This window comes from Pezoporus occidentalis, unplaced genomic scaffold (genome assembly GCF_034315485.1).
Source record: "Pezoporus occidentalis ecotype Australia unplaced genomic scaffold, CSIRO_AGI_Poc_V1 ctg217, whole genome shotgun sequence".
NCBI lineage: Eukaryota > Metazoa > Chordata > Aves > Psittaciformes > Psittacidae > Pezoporus > Pezoporus occidentalis.
Genome location: NW_026914040.1, coordinates 339,146 through 360,665, shown reverse-complemented (window position 1 = coordinate 360,665; position 21,520 = coordinate 339,146). Strand labels below are relative to the sequence as shown.

General features: G+C 41.3%; 1 protein-coding gene across 1 annotated transcript in view; it reads left to right on the top strand.

The window, feature by feature from the left end:
- DNAAF9 (dynein axonemal assembly factor 9) overlaps positions 1 to 21,520 on the top strand; it is a 79,002-nt gene that overhangs the window by 51,390 nt on the left and 6,092 nt on the right. The window contains exons 23-36 of the mRNA XM_062619975.1: positions 2,328 to 2,416; positions 2,640 to 2,738; positions 3,008 to 3,125; positions 4,696 to 4,784; positions 6,248 to 6,406; positions 7,504 to 7,629; positions 9,570 to 9,607; positions 15,221 to 15,356; positions 15,708 to 15,794; positions 16,889 to 16,995; positions 17,703 to 17,777; positions 17,938 to 18,140; positions 20,118 to 20,183; positions 20,967 to 21,060. Of these exons, the coding sequence (XP_062475959.1) occupies positions 2,328 to 2,416; positions 2,640 to 2,738; positions 3,008 to 3,125; positions 4,696 to 4,784; positions 6,248 to 6,406; positions 7,504 to 7,629; positions 9,570 to 9,607; positions 15,221 to 15,356; positions 15,708 to 15,794; positions 16,889 to 16,995; positions 17,703 to 17,777; positions 17,938 to 18,140; positions 20,118 to 20,183; positions 20,967 to 21,060 (1,486 nt within the window). The remainder of the gene's footprint in view (positions 1 to 2,327; positions 2,417 to 2,639; positions 2,739 to 3,007; positions 3,126 to 4,695; positions 4,785 to 6,247; positions 6,407 to 7,503; positions 7,630 to 9,569; positions 9,608 to 15,220; positions 15,357 to 15,707; positions 15,795 to 16,888; positions 16,996 to 17,702; positions 17,778 to 17,937; positions 18,141 to 20,117; positions 20,184 to 20,966; positions 21,061 to 21,520) is intronic.

The window sequence follows — 21,520 nt, the reverse complement described above, 5'->3', positions numbered from 1 at the left end:
GCTCCATCTGGTTCCAGAAATGTTTGAGTGCTCATGCTTGCTTTCATCCTTGCCTTCCTCCTATTCTTCTTTCTGCTTCTTCCGTTCTTCCTGTTAGATGTATATTTCTATGAAGCATCTCCATACTGCGTTGTCTCCCACCTTAGTTCCCCAAAATCCTGTCAGTTCAGTCTATGCCAGATTCATTGCAAATGGTGTCACAGGGCATTCCTTAAGCAGCTCTGCTGGTGAATTTCCCTATCCTCCTGCTGCTTTTCTTCAGTGCTATTTAATCAGTGTTATGTATTTCAAGGCCAGGTTGGATGGGGCTTGGAGCAACCTGGTCTAGTGCAAAGTGTCCCTGCCTATGGCCGGGGGTTGGAACTGGATGAGTTTTAAGGACCTTTCCAACCCAGACTGTTCTAGCATTCTGTGATCTATTCTGTAGTTTTATTCACTTTCTCTGATGCCACAGCAGCTCTTTTCTCCAGTGTTCATTTAGTTACACAAAAAGGAGCAATTCATTTCCATTGTGCTCTCTCTCAGTCTGACCTGTGTTTTCCCTTCTAAAGAATACATCCTTCTGTTGACCACTCCTTATCATCCTTTGTAGGCATTTTCCTTCATCTCTTTTACGTGTTTTGAAGTGGTTCTTTGGTTGGTTGTGTGCAATAATATCTTTGTTAATAGAAAAAGGTGATTTTATTTTGATGGGGTTTTATCTCAGTACCCTTGTGTTTAGGATGCTGATTTGTTAATGGAAAGCAGTCTTTCCCCAAAAATTGTTTTGTCTTGCAGCAAATTATTGTGAAGAATGACAATGGCTGTTGTCTTTACTTATTAAAAGAAGGGAAATACCGAACACTTAAATGACTGTGTGATTCATCTGAATCTGATTTCTAGGTTCAGAGTTCCATTCATATTAATGTGACTTGGCTGGAGCAATAGGATGTGAGCCAAATCACTGTTCCCTAGCAAAATGAAGGGCTCCCTTTTCTTTTGCAAGGGAATAGAGTTTGTTCTTAAATTTCTAGAAATGATTGCTGCAAACTTACCCTATGAAATTACACCACTACTTAGATTAATTCTATTCCTGCTGTGTACAGCAGTTGGATGTGTTGGGCTTGTTCAGCCTGGACAAGAGAAGGCTCCTGAAGGGGAGACCTGAGAGCAGCTCCAGTGCCTAAAGGGGCTTCAGGAAACCTGGAGAGGGGCTTGGGACAAGGGCCTGTAGGGACAGGCCAAGGGGAATGGCTTGAACCTGCCAGAGGAGAGACTGAGATGAGCTCTTAGGCAGAAGCTCTTCCCTGGGAGGGTGCTGAGGCGCTGGCACAGGGTGCCCAGAGAAGCTGTGGCTGCCCCATCCCTGGCAGTGTTCAAGGCCAGGTTGGACACAGGAGCTTGGAGCAAGCTGCTCTAGTGGAAGGTGTTGGGGTTGGAGCTGGAGGAGCTTTAAGCTCCCTTCCAACCCCAACTATTCTAGGATTCCATGATTTTATGAACAACTATAGAAGACAGACAAATAAACGCAGGAGTCTGAAGACTGGGTGGCAGTGGACCCTCCTGGGTTCGCTTTCACTCCCAGGATTGCTGGTGCTAAGTCTGAATAGCGCTGCCCTACAAGATGGGTCATTCATGTTTGACTCTGCTGTGATTGGGATGGTTTCTGCTTTAGACCTTCATAGTACAGTTTTGTGAGGAATCTATCCTGTCCTCCATGCACTCATGGTCTATGAGCTCCACGGACTTCAGGACATCAAGCAGAAGGCAGGTACCCAGCTTCTCAGATTAGAAAGCCTGGAGCATGTGTTGAAGGCAGAAGTGCAGATGCTTTCAAGTTAAAAAGAGAAGTACCTAGCAGGCATGGAGACAGAGCAGCTAAGAAACTGTCCTGAGGGTGCTGAGGTGCTTGTGGATGCCCCATCTCTGGCAGTGCTCACGGCCAGGTTGGACACAGGGGCTTGGAGCAAGCTGCTCTAGTGTGAAGGTGTCCCTGCCTGTGGCAGGGGTTGGAACTGGATGAGCTTTAAGGTCCCTTCCAGCACAAACCAGGCTGGGATTCTGTGAACGCTTTTCAAGGAACTCTTTCAGTCCCAGGGTAACTAGACCATTTCAGTGAAATTACTTCTTAAAGGAGTTTCAGTGTAACCAAGGAGAACCTTACTAAATGTGATCTGTGGAGACTTCTTCCAGGTTTTGACTTGTTGCAGCAAAACCAGTATTGCAACATACTTAATGGCTAGTAAAAATGCATGTATTTATTTAGGGCAACAAAACCAATTCCTAAACAAATTCAACCCAGATTTTGCAGAATAATGGCACTTATGCATGGGTCTGGTTTGTTCCAGGTTTTCTCTTCGTGGCAAAACCAGGCAAACTCAGCATTATCTTTAAGGGTTGTTCAGGAAGAATTCCTGTCTGTGGATCAAAAGAGAATGTAAGTTCATGCCACTTACTCCAGTGCAATTGTACATTAGCCATGTGCTGCAAACTGTAAACTGCTGTCACTCATTGAAGGTTTTAATGATGCAAAAAGGAATTGTTGCAGTCTTGGTGCAACACCAGCTTTATTTTTTTTGTACTAGTTTTATGTGATTTAAAGAAGATAGATGTCTAGGTTTCTCCTTTAACCAACCAGTTCATTACTTTGCTTGTTTCAGGCATTCCAATGTTCAGAAGCTATTTAATTCCTTGCCTTTTCCTTCTGGGGAAAGATGCAGGGAGCTGAATCTGTCTGCTGCTCTTCCAGAGCTGGAGAGGTGAGAAATGATTTTTATTTTCAGGACATCAGAAATACCACTAAATTATTTTGGTAGATGTATTGTTCCTCTAAAAATTGCTTATTAAATAACTGTCCTTAGACACTTTTATTGTGAGATGAATAATTTTGTCTCTAGGAATCCTCTGTTTGACCTTTTAACCATCTTATTGTTAAAGACAGTTAAAACCAGTTGGGAAATCACTAAAATATGAATGAAATCTTCTACTGTTGATTGTAAGAAAATGAAACTTTTTTTGCTTTTGAAAGGTTTGTGCAACACTTTACAGTCAGCAGCATCAGTCACAAGCCAGTCATGAGAGCACATCTTCCTATTGTACTGCAACAGTCGGACATCATTCCTGACAGCAAAGCAGAAAGTGATAAGGTAAGGAGGCAACCCAACAACACTTCCTAACCCTAGTATGGAATCTGTAGCTAATGCTCTGTCATCTGTTGCAAGTAATGTAGTAAAGTACTGATATGTGTTTAGCTTCCTTCTCTGCTACAACCAGTTCACACTGAACGTGCTTCAGGTCTATTTATTAGAATAAATTGGTCTACTTTCCTGATTACATTACTTAGTTTTTCATTGAAACAGTCTTTTGGAAGTACTAATGGTCCTTCAGCCTGATAAATCAGAGGCAGCAAATGAGGCACAGTTGTTCGAGTGAACAGTTTTCTCTCATGTCCAGAGAGAGTGAACCCTCCAGCAGTAGCTTGTTTTTATGAATTGCTGAATAATTTAACTGAATTGTTCTCTGGAACATTAAAGTCCTTTAAATAGCATAGAGATAGCACATGATATTTAACATTTGCTGATATTATCTGTAGAACACTCGGTTCTCTATAGGGGCAACAACAACTGTCAAGGTAAAGGAGTGCTTTAAATAGCATTTTCAGAGAAAATGCTTCCTTGTAACTCTCCAACATTTGAAATCTGCTGTAAGCAAGAAAATAGAGCAGCAGGAATGCAATTCTTCACTTTGAAGATTGCAATATGGTGATAGGCTACCTGGGGTCTAGCACAGAGACCAACCGTACTGACATTTAAATGAAGTATAACGTAACAAACCCTTATGAATGTTTTTAAATCTGATTTTAAGGTTGATTTAACTGTGTTGTGTATGTTTAAAATTGAAAGACAGGTCTTTCTATAATACTCATACCAAATTCTACGTAACATACACTTAGTACCTCTGATTTTTCTGAGTTACTTCTCTGTATCTATTATCATGAATACTCATTTTCTATATCCCTTCTGAAAGCGATTTGGAGGGTAGGATACAAATACTCTGCAGATGGTTATCTTCAGATATCCTGTACTTAGAAGCCAGGAAGAGGTAATTTGTCTGTTAGGAGCAGGTTCATACACAGTGTGATGGCTGGTTACCAGTGTGACAGAATTTCTTAAGCCAGGTTCCACACAGAGAGCTGTTTTAGCCTACTCAAAATGCAGCTTTGCCAAAACAACTTTTGCATAGAAGAAAACTGGTTCAGTGTCACAAACCCAGAGTTGCTGTTTGTATTTGACAAAGCTGTTTCACGTTCACCATCCCTTTTGAACCCATTTTGCTCAAATACTGTTCTCTGCATTTCAATGTACCCTTTTCTTCATAGCAAACATAACCCATTTGCTGTCTTTTGCAGTGTTTTCTCTGACATTTGCAATAATACTTTCATTGCAGACTAGATTTTAATGTCAAGTTTTTTGTAATGCTGATTGCTGTATTTGTTAATTATTCTTTCCCTGTATTAAAGGTATGAAAACCAAGATAAAACATCCTCTAAAGCCATGCATACCTGAGTAATTGCATAAACACAATTACAGTTCTATGCTATCTTGCTGTTTCTGTGTTTATACTTAAGATTTTATCAAGCCTTATGTGTGTGTGATCATTGTAGCTCACTTCTGATCTTCAAATTACCCCCCTTCTCACCTGGTTCCTGTCTTTCAGGTGGTTATCACCATTATAACGGGTCTTCCAGGGTGTCGTTCCAGTGATCTGTGTGCTTTCCTGGTGACTTTTAACAAGGAGCGTGGCAGGTTTGTACACTTCTGGTTTTACAGTCCAAAGTACTGGTCATACTAATCACTAAAGAGCTATTCAGCATGAAGGACATTAAGCTATTAATATTTCTTCACGTTGTTGATGTCTTTGTTTTATATCCCAGTTCCAGTTTGTAAACAGATGTGTTATAAGAATAAATTCAATAACTATTATGAGACATCTTAACTTAGTTCTACATGGCACACTGTAGGGTAAGGTTTATTCAGTTCAGGCATCTCATTTAACTGTTATTCCAGGTAGATTTACCCTTAGATTTTAGGCATTTAGACAAGAAAAACAGCACAGGAGATGGGATATTTCATGTTAAGAATACTACAGGTATTGCTGTAAATTTGTGATGTATGTCTGGAACTATCACTGATCCTACAAACAGAATCATAGAATCACAGCTTGTTTTAGTTTGGAAGGGACCTTAAAGCTCATCCAGTTCCAACCCCCTGCCATAGGCAGGGACACCTTCCACTAGAGCAGCTTGCTCCAAGCCCCTGTGTCCAACCTGGCCTTGAACACTGCCAGGGATGGGGAATTCAAGTTAAGAATAATCTTAGAAGGGCTGAATGAATCCTGCCTTAAGCAAGTGTGGAAGCCCTCATGATTTGAAGGAAATAAGTGAAAAGCTTCCATTTATTGACTTGTGGCAGAGAGTCTGAAATACCTTTTTCTTGGAGGAAATGCTGTACTACCAGTCCTTACTATGGCATTGTTCTTAATCTGACCTGGTTTCTATTCTACAATAGCAGGAGACATAATCAGGACATGTGTTGTATGGCAATAAGATAAATATGGGGTAGGAATTTGCAGTTCTGTGTGTTTAATACAGCTTCTGGAAAAGAAGAAAATGAATAAATTCTTATCCTTTTAAATCTTACAGCCAAGCACTGTAGTGTTTAATCTTTGTGATAATCTGGAGTGGAGGTTTTTCATGTTACTTTTAACTCAGTGTCTTGATATTAGCAAGTTGATTCAACACAGTTTTGTGGTTCTGGTTTTAGGGCAGACATAAGGTGACTTTTGAAGGTTCTGTAATAATACATCTCATCATGTTTTCCTCCAAATGTCAGGGTTACCTTTTCTTTTTGCAGTGAAATACTTTCATGCCCAAAGCCTTTGAGCTGGGTTCATGTACCTTGTGTTTACTGCATCACTAACAATGGTCAGAATTGCTCATATGGTGAGCTGCTTGAAGAAGCTGTTGGACATTGTTTTATTAAGAAACAACAGCAGAAACCCCTCAAAACCTCCTGGCAGTGATGTAAAGAATGTGCTTATGCTGGAAATGCTAGAAAGCAGAGTAAATTCCTTTTTCCCATGTAGAATGAGAGATATGGAATTTCAGGGCTTGTTGAATGTATTTTTGGCCCTTTAGTTCAAAATAAAAAGAGAACAGTGATATTATGTCACAGAACATAAACTTCTTTCCTTGTTTTCTGTTCTTCAGGTGGATAGTTTATAGGCAAACTATGGATAGTCCTGAATGCTTCAGTGCAACCCACTTCCAGCGTTACCTCTCCAGTGTCCTGGAGGCTCAGCAGAACCGCAATGTCCGTCAGTCCGCGTATGCTAAGAAGAGGAAGCGTCTCTTAGTGGTCTTGCAAGGGTAAATGTTTGAAGCTCTTTGAACTGTTGCATAGAATAAGGGATTTTCTTTTCCCTTCCTTATTTCCAAGGCACTTCTAAACTTTCACATCACTTTGAGGCAGATAAATGTCTGTGTTATAGCGCAGCACTCAGCGACGTGTGTTTTACACACGTACTAAACTCAGCTTTTCTACAACCTCTTAATTTTATTCCTTGTTACTCCGTTGGAATAAAATTGTCCGTAGTCCTCCTTTGGAAGGAAGGACTGAATTTAGTGGTTCTTCCCTACTGGGGAGATTGACTGTGATTTTTGACTTCTCAAAAGAGGTCTCCTTGCCCTCTACATCGTAGGCTGTTGTTAAATGGCACTTTGATAGTGCAGCTCTGTGTGTTTTGCTTTTGGATTTGAGCGCTTTTTTCCCCCCAGAGGTCCTAGGTAGAGAGCAATTTGCCCTTCAAAGGGTGGTGGGACTTCTTCATGCTGGTTTTCTGTTTTCAAAGACTACTAGAGTACTGGTTGCCTATCTTTAAAGCCATAGATTTAGATAAAGGCTGTAGAATCACAGACTGGTTTGGGTTGAAGGGACCTTAAAGCTCCTCTAGCTCCAACCCCTGCCATGGGCAGGGGACACCTTCCACTAGAGCAGCTTGCTCCAAGCCCCTGTGTCCAACCTGGCCTTGAACACTGCCAGCGATGGGGCAGCCACAGCTTCTCTGGGCACCCTGTGCCAGCGCCTCAGCACCCTCCCAGGGAAGAGCTTGTGCCTAAGAGCTCATCTCAGTCTCCCCTTAGGCAAGTTAAAGCCATTCCCCTTGGTCTGTCCCTACAGGCCCTTGTCCCAAGCCCCTCTCCAGCTTTCCTGCAGCCCCTTTAGGCACTGGAGCTGCTCTCAGGTCTCCCCTTGAGGAGCCTTCTCTTGTCCAGGCTGCCCCAGCCCAGCTCTCTCAGCCTGGCTCCAGAGCAGAGCTGCTCCAGCCCTCGCAGCATCTCTGTGGCCTCCTCTGGAGTTGCTCCAACCACTCCACATCCCTCCTGTTTTATTTCTTACTAGATGTTGGAATGTGTCATTCTGTTTCTCTGAAACCATATTTCTTTTTTTTTTTTTTTTCTTACAGGTATACTGATGTTATTGATGTTGTGCAGGCTCTGCAAACTCATCCTGACCCAGATGTGAAGTCTTCCTTTATCATTGGAGCAATTAATACTTGTGTGGAGCCACTGAGTTGCTACATGGAACATAGGTATACTTTAAAATATGTTAATTAGTTTGAAAATGGATATGTAAGTTTGAGATGACTTTTATAATAATTAGAGATATGATGGTTAAATATCATTGAACTACCTTCAATCTCTAGGTAATCCATCTTGGGTGAACTTTGAAGTGCTGTTTGGTTTATAAGGATGACACTTGGTTTCCACCAGGTGTTTAATGATATATAGTAATAAAAGTTTGGCTTGTGGGAGAATAAGCACAGATTGTCATTAGCATGCTGCTTAAATATACCTATAATGGGTAAGGACTTCAAAATCTGGACAGTCGACTGTCCTCTGGTGTGCTTTTAAAAATCATTCTTTTTACAGTCTTTATTTAAGTATGATTAAAAATTGAGATGTGATCTCAGTTTGGGTTATCGATTGTATCACTGCTTTTGGGTATTAAATGAAGACTTTACAGATTTAAAACATGGAAGCAGTCCCAAGTTTAGTGGAAGAGAATGACAAAGCACGGAAGCAAAAGAATTGCAAGTATTGAAGTCTGATATCCTGGGTTACTGCAGAGGCAGAGGGTGGGGAGGAAACAGTGGCAAAGCCAAGTCACTGACATTTTGAACAGAGTGGTTTGGTTGCTGTTTCATAGTGTATGTTCAGCAAACATGGAGCTAATTTCATAGATCTGTCTCTAAAATAGTCATACTCAAGTTTTGCAATTATGCCTTTCAAATGATTTCATTAAGTTAAAGCAGTTACAGTTTTGGGAGTTCTTAGCTTCAATTCTGTTTGTGCTGAAACTGTGCATCACAGCATAGAGGTGAACTCACCAATAAATTAATAGAAGTGTGTTCCCTAAACTTCCTAGCTGTTTTTAGAACACTAACCAATGTACTTCTTGTGCTTTCACCAGTCAATTAATAGATGTTATTTTACTGCTTTTTTTGTCTCCCTTACAAAGACTGTAAATAAATAATAAAGATTACATAAAATATTGGTGAATTGCTGCTGGAATGGTGCTTAAACTTGTTCATTCCATAACTATAGGAAACACGAGTTCCATTTTTAGGTTTTGGGGGTATTTTAAGCTTACTAATGTGTTACTGTTCATGATACTGAGTAGTATTTACAGCAGCAGTAGCCTGCAGTCCTTTGACTAACATTGTTTGTCTCCTCAAGCACAGTAGCAATTGAAGGAAGGGGCTTAGCTACGCCATGGGCTGTTTGTGTCTCACTTTGAAGTTTCTCCTGATAAGAACTTGCCAAGTAGCCACATATTGCCAATGACAAACCGTTCAGTTGCAAAGCTCTGGCGAGTTCACTGTGAGAATCAAGAAGAGTGATTTTAATGTTTGACTTGAGACTTTGCAGTCTGGAAAGTCAATATCCTTTCCTGTCTCAAAGTTCATTACTGTAGAGCTTTAGCTCTCTCATGAACCTAGCATGGAGCTCTTCCCTGTGTTGAATAGCACACCAGGGCAGGCTGAGGTAGTTGAAGAGGGACTCTGCAGCTTTTGTGTGCATGGTAAAACTCGTAACAACAGTTGTCACTTGTCTGACACAGTACCAGCAATTGGTATGATGTGTACAGAAAGCATTGTGCACATAGAGCCCTTCCATAAAGAGTTCCCAGCATGTCTGGAAGGCACAATTCTTTAAGACAGCTGAAAATTCCTATTGTTTTAGTAGGAATTGAAGTAATGTTGAAGCTTTGCTGACTTCCTGCACTACAGAATAGATTGTGTGGTGGGAATTAGCTCTTAAATGCATTAAAGAATTAAAACCATCTACAAAACTAAGTTTTGCAGAACTGAAAGACGTAACCTGTAGGGATGTTCCAGTTACATGGAATGAGGAAAGGGCATATGAAAATAGTTTGGATACGAAGTCGTTAGTTGTCGGTGTCCAAATGAATGTAAATGCTTTACTTAATAATATCCATTCTTGATACATAAACTTCTGCTTTCTTTAGGCTTCTTTTTCCCAAGTTCTTGGACCAGTGTTCACAAGGTATGTGTCACTTCTCTTGCCTTTGAGCTATACAGAACAAGTAGCTGAGCCATATGGCCAAATAAATACACTGTAAATGCATATAGTCAAAGGATCATAATAAGCTCTTGGAGGTAAGAACCATCTGTGCAGAACAGACAATCTCTGCCTACCCTATTAAACATCACAGCCACCTGGAGAAGATGTAAGACTCTGGAGCATGATGCATTTTGGTTGTCCTCATCTGGAGGATGGGCTTCTTAAGACCATGAGTTAAGCTGCTTATCTTGAACTGCTGTAACTCATGCTATGTTGTTAATTTGGCAGGAAAATGGACTGGATTTGAGTTCTAGCATCTTTTGGGGCAGCATGAGGAAAAGGAGCTTTCTTTTAATTTCTGCTGCTTTAGAAAGGCAAAAATGAGCTGGTTACTTTGTTCCCCGTATCCTCCTCTTAATGCGGTGTAGAGGATCCTCACAGTGTTCACTTGACACTGCAGCAGAGAAAAAAGCTCAGTTGCAGAAGAGCTGTTTCTTACCTGTATATTTAGTTTGATATCCTGACTCTGAGATGAATCATTGGCTGCACCATCCTCCTTGTCAGGCTTGGAACTTAGAGCTGGTGTTAGTCTAAGTTGGGATATCCTTCCTTCTGACATATCATCAAATGAGTTTCAAGAGCAGAAGCAAATTCGACTCTAGCACCTTTACAGTTGTTTTTAACGCTTGTGTAGCTGATTCACAACATTAAAACCACTATGTGGGATCTGTGCATGTATATGAGAACAGATCTCTCCAGTCAGATAATCTTTATTTTGGGCAGACTATAAGCCGAGGCTGAAACTGGATAGACCAATAACAGTTGAGTTGGTTTTAAGTCACTGTTAGACCGCAGTTACTGCAGCATGACTTGCTGATCTTACACTCACATCTTCCCAAGGGAACTGCAGGGCTGCAGTTGTTGTGTTTGTATTGAAATGCAGTTGTCAGAGTCGGGTGCTGCACTTTTCTGGTGCCTGCTTAGACTCTGTAGTGCTGTTTTGCTGCCAGAATTATGCCACCTTTTATTCATGAGTGAAGGGAGCTTAAAAGAATGAAATCCAAAAGAATGAAGTTGTGAACAAGCATGAGAATATGTAGGTGCTATTGTATAGATCATAGAATCATGGAATAGTTAGGGTTGGAAAGGACCTTAAGATCACCCAGTTCCAACCCCCTGCCATGGGCAGGGACACCTCACACTAAACCATGGCACCCAAGGCGCTGTCCAAGCTGGCCTTGAACACCGCCAGGGATGGAGCATTCACAGCTTCCCTGGGCAACCCATTGCTGTGCCTCACCACCCTAACAGTAAAGAACTTCTTCCTTACTTGAACACTGCCTGGGGATGGGGCAGCCACAGCTTCTCTGGGCACCCTGTGCCAGCGCCTCAGCACCCTCCCAGGGAAGAGCTTCTGCCTTAGATCTAACCTGAACTTCTTCTGTTTCAGTTTAAACCCATCACCTCTTGTCCTGTCACTACAATCCCTGATGAAGAGTCCCTCTCCAGCGTCCTTGTAGGCTGCCCTTCAGATACTGGAAGGCTGCTATGATCAGTATTTTATTCTTATTTGGAGAAAAATCTTGGTGCTACAAATTCGGGAACTGCCCAATAAATAACTATCATTATTGTAGCCATGGGTGAAAATGAAGAGAGCAGGAGAAGGCTGAGAGTGAAGAATATAAAAAATTATCAATAACTACTGAGAAGTTCAGGCTGCACAAATGCCCTTTTTGGTTTGTCCCAGAATAAAACCAATAAATACTCAAATCTGTCTTCTTTTCAAGTCCATTTGTCCAGACCTGATTGGATGAGCATTTGTCATTGTTCAAGGAGGAACTAGAAGCAGCTTAGGGCAAGCATAGCTAATTCTCCTATGATCCAAACACTGAAAGAAGGGAATAATATTGGTGGTTAGAAGAGTATTCTGGCGGTGAATGGTTTATGCATGTTGCAAGGTTTTGTCATCTAGTTTTCAGATACAAGACATGACATTAGATAGCCCAGAGGTCTGTTTGTGTGAAGTGAATTGTTTCACATGAATAGGAGCAATTTTTGTGTAAAAAGTTCCAAGGGGAGAAGTATGCTTTGAACCGGGATGGGGTCTGCTCTTAAACCTTCCAGACAAATGCACAATTGTATCACAAGTGAGGTAGATATTTTACTTCTGCATAGTCAAGAATTCATTTCTGATGCAACAATAGCAATATTTCATAGAATCCTGGAATCCCAGGTTGGAAGGGACCTCAAGGATCATGTGGTCCAACCTTTCTAGACAAAGCATAACCTACACCAGATGTCCCAGCACCCTGTCCAGCCCAATCTTAACAGTGTCCAACACTGGGGAGGCACCACTTCCCTGGGGAGATTATTCCAGTCGCTGCTTGTTCTCAGTGTGAAACATTTTCTTCTTGTGCCCAGTTGGAATCTCCCCAGCAGTAACTTGCACCCATCACCCTTTGTCTGACCCATGGGACTCCTTGTCCAAAGGGAGACTCTGTCTGCTTTGTATGCACCGTTTAAATACTGGAACACGGTGACAAGGTCTCCCTGAGCCTTCTCTTCTCCAGGCTGAACAGTCCCAGGTCTCTCAGCCTTTCCACACACATTGTCGAGCTCTTGGGTCGTCTTTGTTGCCCTTCTCTGGACCCTCTCCAGCTCATCCACAGCTTTTTTGTACAGCTGGGACCAAAACTGAACCCAGTATTGCAGGGATGGCCTGACAAGTGCTGAGCAGAGTGGGATATGTAGTGAGGCACTGACTTTGAGAGGTGTTTATCTTACTGGCTTTGTGTGTTTTGAACCCCAGTAACTACCTGGCAAATTTGGGGAGTGAGCAGACTTTCAGCCTTTTGTTGCTGCTTTCCGTGTCTATTCTATTGCATGGCTTTCTCTGTGATGAAGGGGTACCTATGCATGTTATCAATGTGACATCATTTTACAAAGCCACAAGACTAACAGAAACAGATGAGGATCAGGGATGACTGATCAAGCCTTGAGCAGAGTGACCAATTTTAGCAGTTTTGCTTTGTCTCTCCCTTGCAGACTTGTTTAAACCTTCATAAAGATCTTGCTGCCATCTGTGTGCTGTAATTTCCTTTTGTCTCCAAACATTTTTTCCTCTTCTTGCACAGAAGCTGTAAGATGACACCTCACTAGCCTAAGTAATGTACATGCCTAATTACGTTGGCATCTCTTGTATATGAAGTTGTTCTACAGATTTAGACATCACCATTGTGAAATATACCCATTGTACATTTAGGAGCAAAGAGGATCTGCTATTCCTGTAAATCATACTTACTTTAAATCTATCCATCCTGTTTCTGTAGTGCTTCTAATCAACATGCATTCCCCAGGCTGTAAATACTGTTTTCTTTACATGAGTGTATAAATAATGAATTAAACAGAAGTGGGTGGTCTTCAAAATGCCATGGAAACAGAGATGACAGTGATAATTTGAATAGAAGAGGTTGAAATTACTTATTACTGAAGCTGTGTAGGCACCTTCCAGTTCTCAAAGCTATTTTTCTTCTGGACTACGCTACCTGTCGATCAGTTCCGTATCCTAGACTGTTGCCTGCCAGCACAGGGCCAATTCTTGGTCAATACTGGCATCTGCCAGATTTATGCATAGGTGTGCGTGGAGCTGAAGCAGGTTCCCTGGCTCTGAGCATCTTCTGTTACTTCCAAGCTTTGTGTGGGAGTTTATAAGCAAGAATGACAGCTAGTGCCCGAAAGCTGTTCCCTTAGACAAGCACAAATGAAGCAGAAATTGATGGAGAAAGACCATATAGGTGGTGAGCATGAGACAAGATGCACAGGTTTCTGATTTCCTCAATATTTTCTGCCTTGAATCTTTTCCTTGACTGTAAGCTTTGCCAGCTTAGTCCTTGATGAATTACCTGGTGTTTCTAACTGTAAATGCTTCACAGCATTTATGTTACACAGTCCTTTTTACTGTTCTGTGCCAACTTCAAATGCATAAAGGAGCTACAAGAAAGCTAGAGGAGGGGCTTTTAACCGGGGCCTGTAGGGAGAGGACAAAGGGGAATGGCTTTAACCTGCCAGAGGGAAGATTGAGATGCGATGAGAAAGTATAACTATGTTTTTAATTAAACTTGACCTTTAAATCAATATCAAGTTTGGGGATATTAAGAAGGAAACCCCACTGCACACATAGCACACCTACAGTGTGGTTGTTGGTTACCTTATTCGTACTTTCCATCCTAATTGCGTGGTGTACATAATTATTTCAGGCACATGTGTGACTGAGAGTTCTATGTGTGCTTGTTGCTGTTACCCTCCCACCCCACCTCTCTCAAGAGCAACTGTGTAATAGAGAAAACACGGATGTTTCCAAAATCGGATTGGAAACTTCTGGGGGAGATGAAAAAAAGGAGAAATATTAATGAAGGAAACTTGCTATTATTAAAATTCTAGCTTGGAAGGATCAGCGATGCAAGTGAGTGACTGGGAGGATGTGGTATAATTTAGGTACCCCAGAAACATTTGGTAGAGAGATTTGTGTCGTGCAGCCTCCGCAAGGAAGTCTTCTTCAGTCACTTCAGTGACTTCTGTAAAGATAGGGAATAACTATAAGGAGCAGGTCATGAGATGAGCTTCATCCCACATTCTGCTTTGAACAGTGATGAGTTGAGCTTGGAAAAGATTCCAGAGCAGCTCCAGTGCCTAAAGGGGCTGCAGGAAAGCTGGAGAGGGGCTTGGGACAAGGGCCTGTAGGGCCAGGCCAAGGGGAATGGCTTGAACCTGCCAGAGGGGAGACTGAGATGAGCTCTTAGGCAGAAGCTCTTCCCTGTGAGGGTGCTGAGGCGCTGGCACAGGGTGCCCAGAGAAGCTGTGGCTGCCCCATCCCTGGCAGTGTTCAAGGCCAGGTTGGACACGGGCTTGGAGCAAGCTGCTCTAGTGGAAGGGGTCCCTGCTCTAGTGGCAGGGAGTTGGAACTATAGGTGAGGCCATCTTCAAATCTTGGAAAGCTTTTGCTTAGGAAGAGTAACCATTTCTTCAATGAAATCGTTGGTACTAGGTGCAAGGTGAAGGCACACTTAAGTCTGAAAAAGCTGAGCCTTTTGGGGAAGTGGGGCTCAGGACAAATAGTGATCCCATGGTTTTTCTCTGTTATCTTTTTTGATGCCTTGAGTTCAGTCTTGCTGTGAGAGTGCCATTTTGGGGTCTTTCTTTAAATACAGAGACAAAACCCCCAAACCCTTCTCCTATTTTTGGAAGTGGCAACTGTCAGAGTCCAAAATACTGATTTTTAGCTGTTTAGCTAATGCTTCTATGCACTGAATTTGCCAGAGGCTTTAAACCTTAGTGTTTTTTGTTAAACTCTTCCTCAGATTGATTCTTGTATGAACTTATTGTTTTAATTAATTGGTTTTTGTGATTGATTGATTGATTGAGTCTAAATTGCTTCTGTTAGGTGAAACATTCCTTGCTTGTTGTTCTCGTTAGTAACTTTAACGTAGTGAGATGGAAGGAAAATAAGGGGAGAATGTCTGTTACGTCACTTAATTGTCCAGCAGTCACTGTTGCATACCTGACTTCTGTAAACCATCCTCTGATCTCCTTCCACAGGCCTGGTGAGTAACGTGGTTTTCACAAGTCACTCTACCGAGCAGAAGCATCCACTCCTCATGCAGCTGCAGAGCCTCATCCGAGCAGCAAATCCTGGTGTCGCCTTCATCTTGGCTGAAAATGGAGTTGTGACTAGGTAATGTTGATCACTGTCCAGCATTTGTCACTTGGGCCAGACTGGGACACTTAGAAACCTGTATTCTCTTGTTTTACTCTGGTAACTTACGCAAAGAAGATTCAGATTCTTCTCAATTGCTTCTCATGGAAAAGGCATCTTCCCTTTAATTTATAGTCATATAAATATAGGTTTTAGGAAACTTATTTTGTTAGCAGAATATGACTTATGTTACTGTCATGCTAAGGGAAAAATACTCTTACTGTGACTAAAATACTCTTTACTGTGACTAATGCTCTGTTTTATGTAAGTAACGTACAGATAGCAGCCATTTTATTGAACTTAAGAATCTTCATCTTTATCTCTTTATAGGAATGAGGACATTGAATTAATTCTCTCAGAAAGCAGTTTTTCAGATCCTCAGATGATGAGAGCTCGGTATTTGATGTATCCTGGCTGGCAAGTATCTAGGCTGAGAACTATTACAACTATTTTTCTAATTAACTTGTAGATTAAAAGGTCTTACTTAATTTTTATGTTTTTATCAAGACTACTCATTTGGAACAAGCAATAGATTTATAAATCACTTTTAAAAGAGAGCTGATGAGTTTGCTTAGTAGATACACGATTGCTGTCCTTTTATGGGGAAAAGGATCCTTTCTGGACACTATTTAAATGAATGGCAAAATTACTGTTGCTTGTCAGAAGAATAGAAAAGAACCCTCTGGGAATAAGCTGGGAAGGATTGGGATGGGTGAGGTCAATAATGACTGGAGTAATTTCATTCTGACAGCTATTCAGCCTTACTGGAATGAACTTGCTATGTCAGCCTAGCTATTAGCAGGACAATTATTCATAAACCCCAGCAACGTTACTGACAGTCTTGGCAGAGGTGGAGGTCACAGCAGTACGTGGTACCAAGCTTGCCATTTAATACTGGGTGATATTTTGCATGGTTCAGGGTTCTTTACACATCTTGTTGCAGTTATCTGTGCTGCACCTATTTGGCAGAAAATACAAACCTGTCAGGCTTCATAACTCCTGCCTGACTGGTTTCTAGTTAGGTTTATAGTGCTGGAAGCACGATTTATTTACCATGCCTTGCCAGCCCTGTGTGTATGTGTATCTTTATTCATAATGCTTGCTCAAAATTGGATGCAAGTAAAGCACCTGAAGTAAATTGGCACAAAACTCTGAATGTCAGAGCTGCTTGTGGATTGTGGGAGCCAAAGGGAGAGGGAGAAAGAAGGAAAAGAAAATATTTAAAGCTTTTAGGCAACTGTTAATCTATTTGATAATCATAGAATGGTTTGAGTTGGAAGGAACCTTAAGATCATCTAGTTCCAACCTGCTGCCGTGGGCAGGAACACCTCCCACTAGACCAGGTTGCTCAAAGCCCCATCCAACCTGGCCATAATATACAAGAATAGTATGTAGGTAGTATGTAACTAAAGAAAACGGCAGCAAAAAGAGCATCACTGGGGTCCTGGGTGCTTTGAACACCCTAATACTGTTAATATCCCAATAGTAACACAATATTAATTGTCTTTAAGGTACGAAGGCAAATATGGAGCCGGGTCTGTCTTCCCTCCAATGGTTCAGATCTGTGTATGGTTTAACCGTCCTCTAGAAAAGACAAGATTCGTGACCAAATGTAAAGGTACAGCTGAACTTTGACTGAGTTGATTGAAATCCAAGTTGGAAATACTGATGAGCAGAGGGGAAGGAAGGCACTGACGTAGCACAGTTATTTAATTACTGCTGAAGTAAACTTCTAATTGAAAATTCAGCTTTCCTTCCTTCAAGTACAGTAAATCATCCTCTTTAGTGTCTGCTCTGGGAAAATGACCCCTGATTTTGTACAGCTGAGAAGCTAATTTAATTTGGGGTTTCTAGAGACACTTATCTTCATATGTTAGCTTTTTATTTTGTGTTTAATTTTATTTGGTGGTGTTGAAATAGTTTATAAGTGACCATTGGCTTCTACTTTTTATGCCAAATAATGCTTTGTAGTTACTAGAAAATAGGCTCAACTCCATGTTAGGCTGCTAGAATAGATATATATAATCATGCCTTTCCTTCTTTCCATAGCAAAACAGTGTTAAGGAGCACCAGTTTACTTTCCATGCACACTGTAAGCCTTCATTAAGCCAAACACGTGGTATTTCCCACCTACCCCATAGCAGAGAAATGACAACATATAGAGATTCCTCCTTGGAATTGATAGAGATGTTGTGTAGTGGGGCTCTGGAGGGCACTGCAGCTTTGGGATGTGCATTAGAGACCCGTAGTATAGGTCTGACCAGAAGCTACACCAAGAAGAAGGAAAATAAGTGAGTTAATCTGTTTGTCTTCTGTTTCAAACAGCAATTAAGTCATTGCTCAAGACGAGTCCCTTCTCTGGAAACATTTATCACATCATGGGCAAAGTTAAGTTTTCAGGTAAGGGCAAATTACTACGTAGGCATTGTCTTGTGATTGCATCTCTCGATAGATATGAACACTTTTTAATGGACTGTATTCCTTCTGCACCAACGTGTTGATGTTAAATTAGATCAGCACTTATCAAGACGTTTTCTTTCTTGCCTCTTCTCCTTGTTAGATTCTGATAAAGTGATTGAAGTCTGTCACAACACATCATCGAATTCACTAAGCCTTGTGCCTGTTCAGGAGGGGCCAACTCCTCCTGATTCAAGAGGTGATAACAGAGACTGCAGCAGTCAACAGGAGTGCTTCCTTGTGTTCGTTGGCTGCTCTCTTAAGGAAGAGGATATAAAAGACTGGCTCAGAGAAACAGCAAAACAGGTTCGTGGGCATGCTTATGTTTGTTGAGTGTGATCTATTTTGCATTTCTTACCAACAAAAGGAGGATTCTGAGTGTCTGGATGAAACTTGGGGGGGTTTAAAATCTCCTTTCTCTTCTACCGAGGTATGTATGATTCCAGGGTGTAAATGTGTTTCAGAAAGAGGAGTAATAGTTTGCAAATGTGCATTGTAATTTGTGTATTGTTTTAATATCTGCTACAGCTTATTCACGGATTGAGCTGCTCTTGAACACTTGAGCAAATGGAGTATGTCCAGAATAAACACAAGATGATTTAGCTGAGATGTGATTGCCAAAAAACTGAAGTGTAGTACAAAATAAATCTTCTTGAAGTACCTGAACGCTGCAAAGCTGAAAACTTGTTTTGATTCACTAAATTAAACCTTATTGGAATTAATCCACTGAAATGGAGGGTAGTTCTTTTCATTTTTGTCTGCCTTAATTTGTCAAGTGTGCAGCTATGTAAGACTTTTTGTGCATGGCTAATGTACCCAGGCAATAGAAGTTGGAGTAGCAAGCAGGGAATATGCACATCCTGAGAAGCCTAGAAGGCATATTTTGCAGCTTTGGTTCTTGCTAACTTCACATTGTGAGCAGTACAACCTGAGCAGGAGAGCAGGGTAAGATGGTTCACTGCTACATAGCCAGGTAATAGCAGCAGGCATTACATTCACCAGGCTGCCCATCAGGGTCTTAAGAAGTGAGTCCTAATTCAGAAATACACTTGACAGAAACTATTCAACCATGCAAACGGCATATTTTAGCATTCTAGTTGGAACATGAGCCTGTAGTTCCAACTGTGCCTTTTGGTGATGCCCATTTTGGAACATTTATTACTTAAAATGCTCGTGGTTACTTTATGGCTTAGGATTTGGAGAGTATCTCTAGAAAGTTGTGTAGGAAGGGAAAAAGTTTCCACTAGATCTTTGTTGGAGCTGTTTCTAAGCATCTTCAGGTTCTTCCCTCTGTTCTCCTGGCAGGTTGTTACTTGAAGTACACATTTTCTGTGATGATTTCTCATACTCTGTACATATCACATGGGTAATAGAAGGAGAGAAATGCTTTTGGCATGTAAGGAAGCTCACTATGCAATACTATTTTAAGTTTATGAAAACTTGGAGCTAAAATGCTATCTCAAGTGTGAAGCTGAGCAGTTGAAGACTACAAATAGTCTTTGCACAGTCTCACTATTCATGGCTAATTCAGGGTTTCAGATTGTTCTGAGAATTCCTGCATGCTGCTTGAAAGAAATGAGGTATAAAACTCCTCAGACTAAAAACTAGGTTGTTTTTCTGTTCCTGTGCCAATTTTCTTCACTTTTTGCAATAAAGCCTTATTGAAATTGTGTTCTTTAAGATACTTTCAGAATTTGACATTTCTACAAGTGCTTTATGTAAGATCACTTGATTTTTACTTTTGTTGCAGAACAAAGTTAAGTGCATTGATATAATTGAATAATTCTCTCTAGAAACCCAATTTTATAATACATGCTATTAAAAGGAGTACGTGTATGCTGGGCTTGAGCATACTAAAGTGATCATAGATTTCACTACCATTATCTGCAGTTTTAAGAAAGAAATTTTCTGGTTTGTAGTTTTGGTTTGGGTTTTTTTCTGTTTGTTTTTTAAATGTAATGAAACTGTAGGATTACATTGTCACTCAGAAGGTGTGTGTGTATATGGAATCACAGAATGGTTTGGGTTGGAAAGGACCTTAAATCCCATCCGGTTCCAACCTTCCACTAGAGCAGCTTGCTCCAAGCCCTGTGTCCAACCTGGCCTTGAACACTGCCAGGGATGGGGCAGCCACAGCTTCTCTGGGCACCCTGTGCCAGTGCCTCAGCACCCTCACAGGGAAGAATTTCTTTCTTTCTTTCTTTCTATCTATCTATCTATCTATCTATCTATCTATCTATCTATCTATCTATCTATCTAACTGGGGTCTAATTCTTCATACAGAAACCTCAGAGGAAAGCCCTGAAAACCAGAGGAATGCTAACCCTTCAGGAAATAAAAAACATTCACGTAAGTAGAAGCAATTAATAGCAAGCCTTTCTTTTGGCTTATTTTCTTTAATATGCATTTGTATGATAGAACACCTCCCATACCTGCCATAACAAGTGTGCTCAGCACTAAATTATTATGGCACTTACTGTCTGTTGATATACTTGAAACACAACTGAGGCTGTCCAGGAGGCATTTGAGATATAAATCTTGGTGTTATCTCAGAGCTTCAAGTTGGCTCTGAAAAGTAGGGGGAGGTGCTATAGAATCATCACAGCCTGGTTTGTGTTGGAAAGGACCTTAAAGCTCATCCAGCTCCATCCCCCCTTCCACAGGCAGGGACCCCTTCCACTAGAGCAGCTTGCTCCAAGCCCCTGTGTCCAGCCTGGCCTTGAACACTGCCAGGGATGGGGCAGCCACAGCTTCTCTGGATGGTGGACGAGTGCACTCTTTTGGTTACTGTAATGGTCTTTCCCTGTGTTTTCTCCCTTTTCTGTGCTGTGCAGGTTAGGATCCCAAATGCCTAATCCTGCCCTCATCAACTGCCTTTCATTTGTAAGAGTTGGAATCGGGTTCCTAAGAGTTTGGCATGGCTGTGGGTACTGTTGCTGCCCAGAACTCCCTTAGTCTCTATGGCTGTCATTTCTCATGCTGTCTTTTATAGCCAGGAGCTATACCTTCCTCCAGGGCTGTTAAATTCCTTCTGCTGAGTTTTTCTTTTATCTATTTAAGTTTGTGAGGACTGTCTCTAAGCAATTCTGAGCTTTAAATGTTTGATGTATGCTGTATTCTTTCTTAATATAGGTGAAACGCCACTTGGATCCGCTTCCAGCTGGTTATTTTTACAACGGGACTCAATTTGTGAATTTTTTTGGTGACAAAATGGATTATCATCCATGTATCTTTTAAAATGGGGGGTTCTTTTTGGTGAGGGTTTTTAGGTAGGCAACAGGCTATGCAAATCCGAAATGCAGAGTGTCTAAGCAGATGATATGGTAAAGAGCCAGTTTGATTTGCAGGTGGTAATCTGAAGTGAAAAGTTTAGTTCCTTCAATCTGTGCATGGCTACTTGCCATTCCGAGCTAACTGTTAAAACACTTCAGAGATAGGATCTAAAAAGCAGAGTAGAACCAACCAAACAATTCCCCAACTGTACATGAGCTCACACAGAGCATAATTTATGGACCACAGCTTGTCAAAGAAATCCTTTTCAAGCCAAGTAGTGCTGTAATATTGCATAATGCCTGGTCATGACTAATAAAACTTCCAAATGAATATAATCTTGTGTGCAGGCATGTGCGTGCACACACTCAAGTCAAAACAATGGGGGTTCTTTTAGCTTTTACTACAGAATCCTT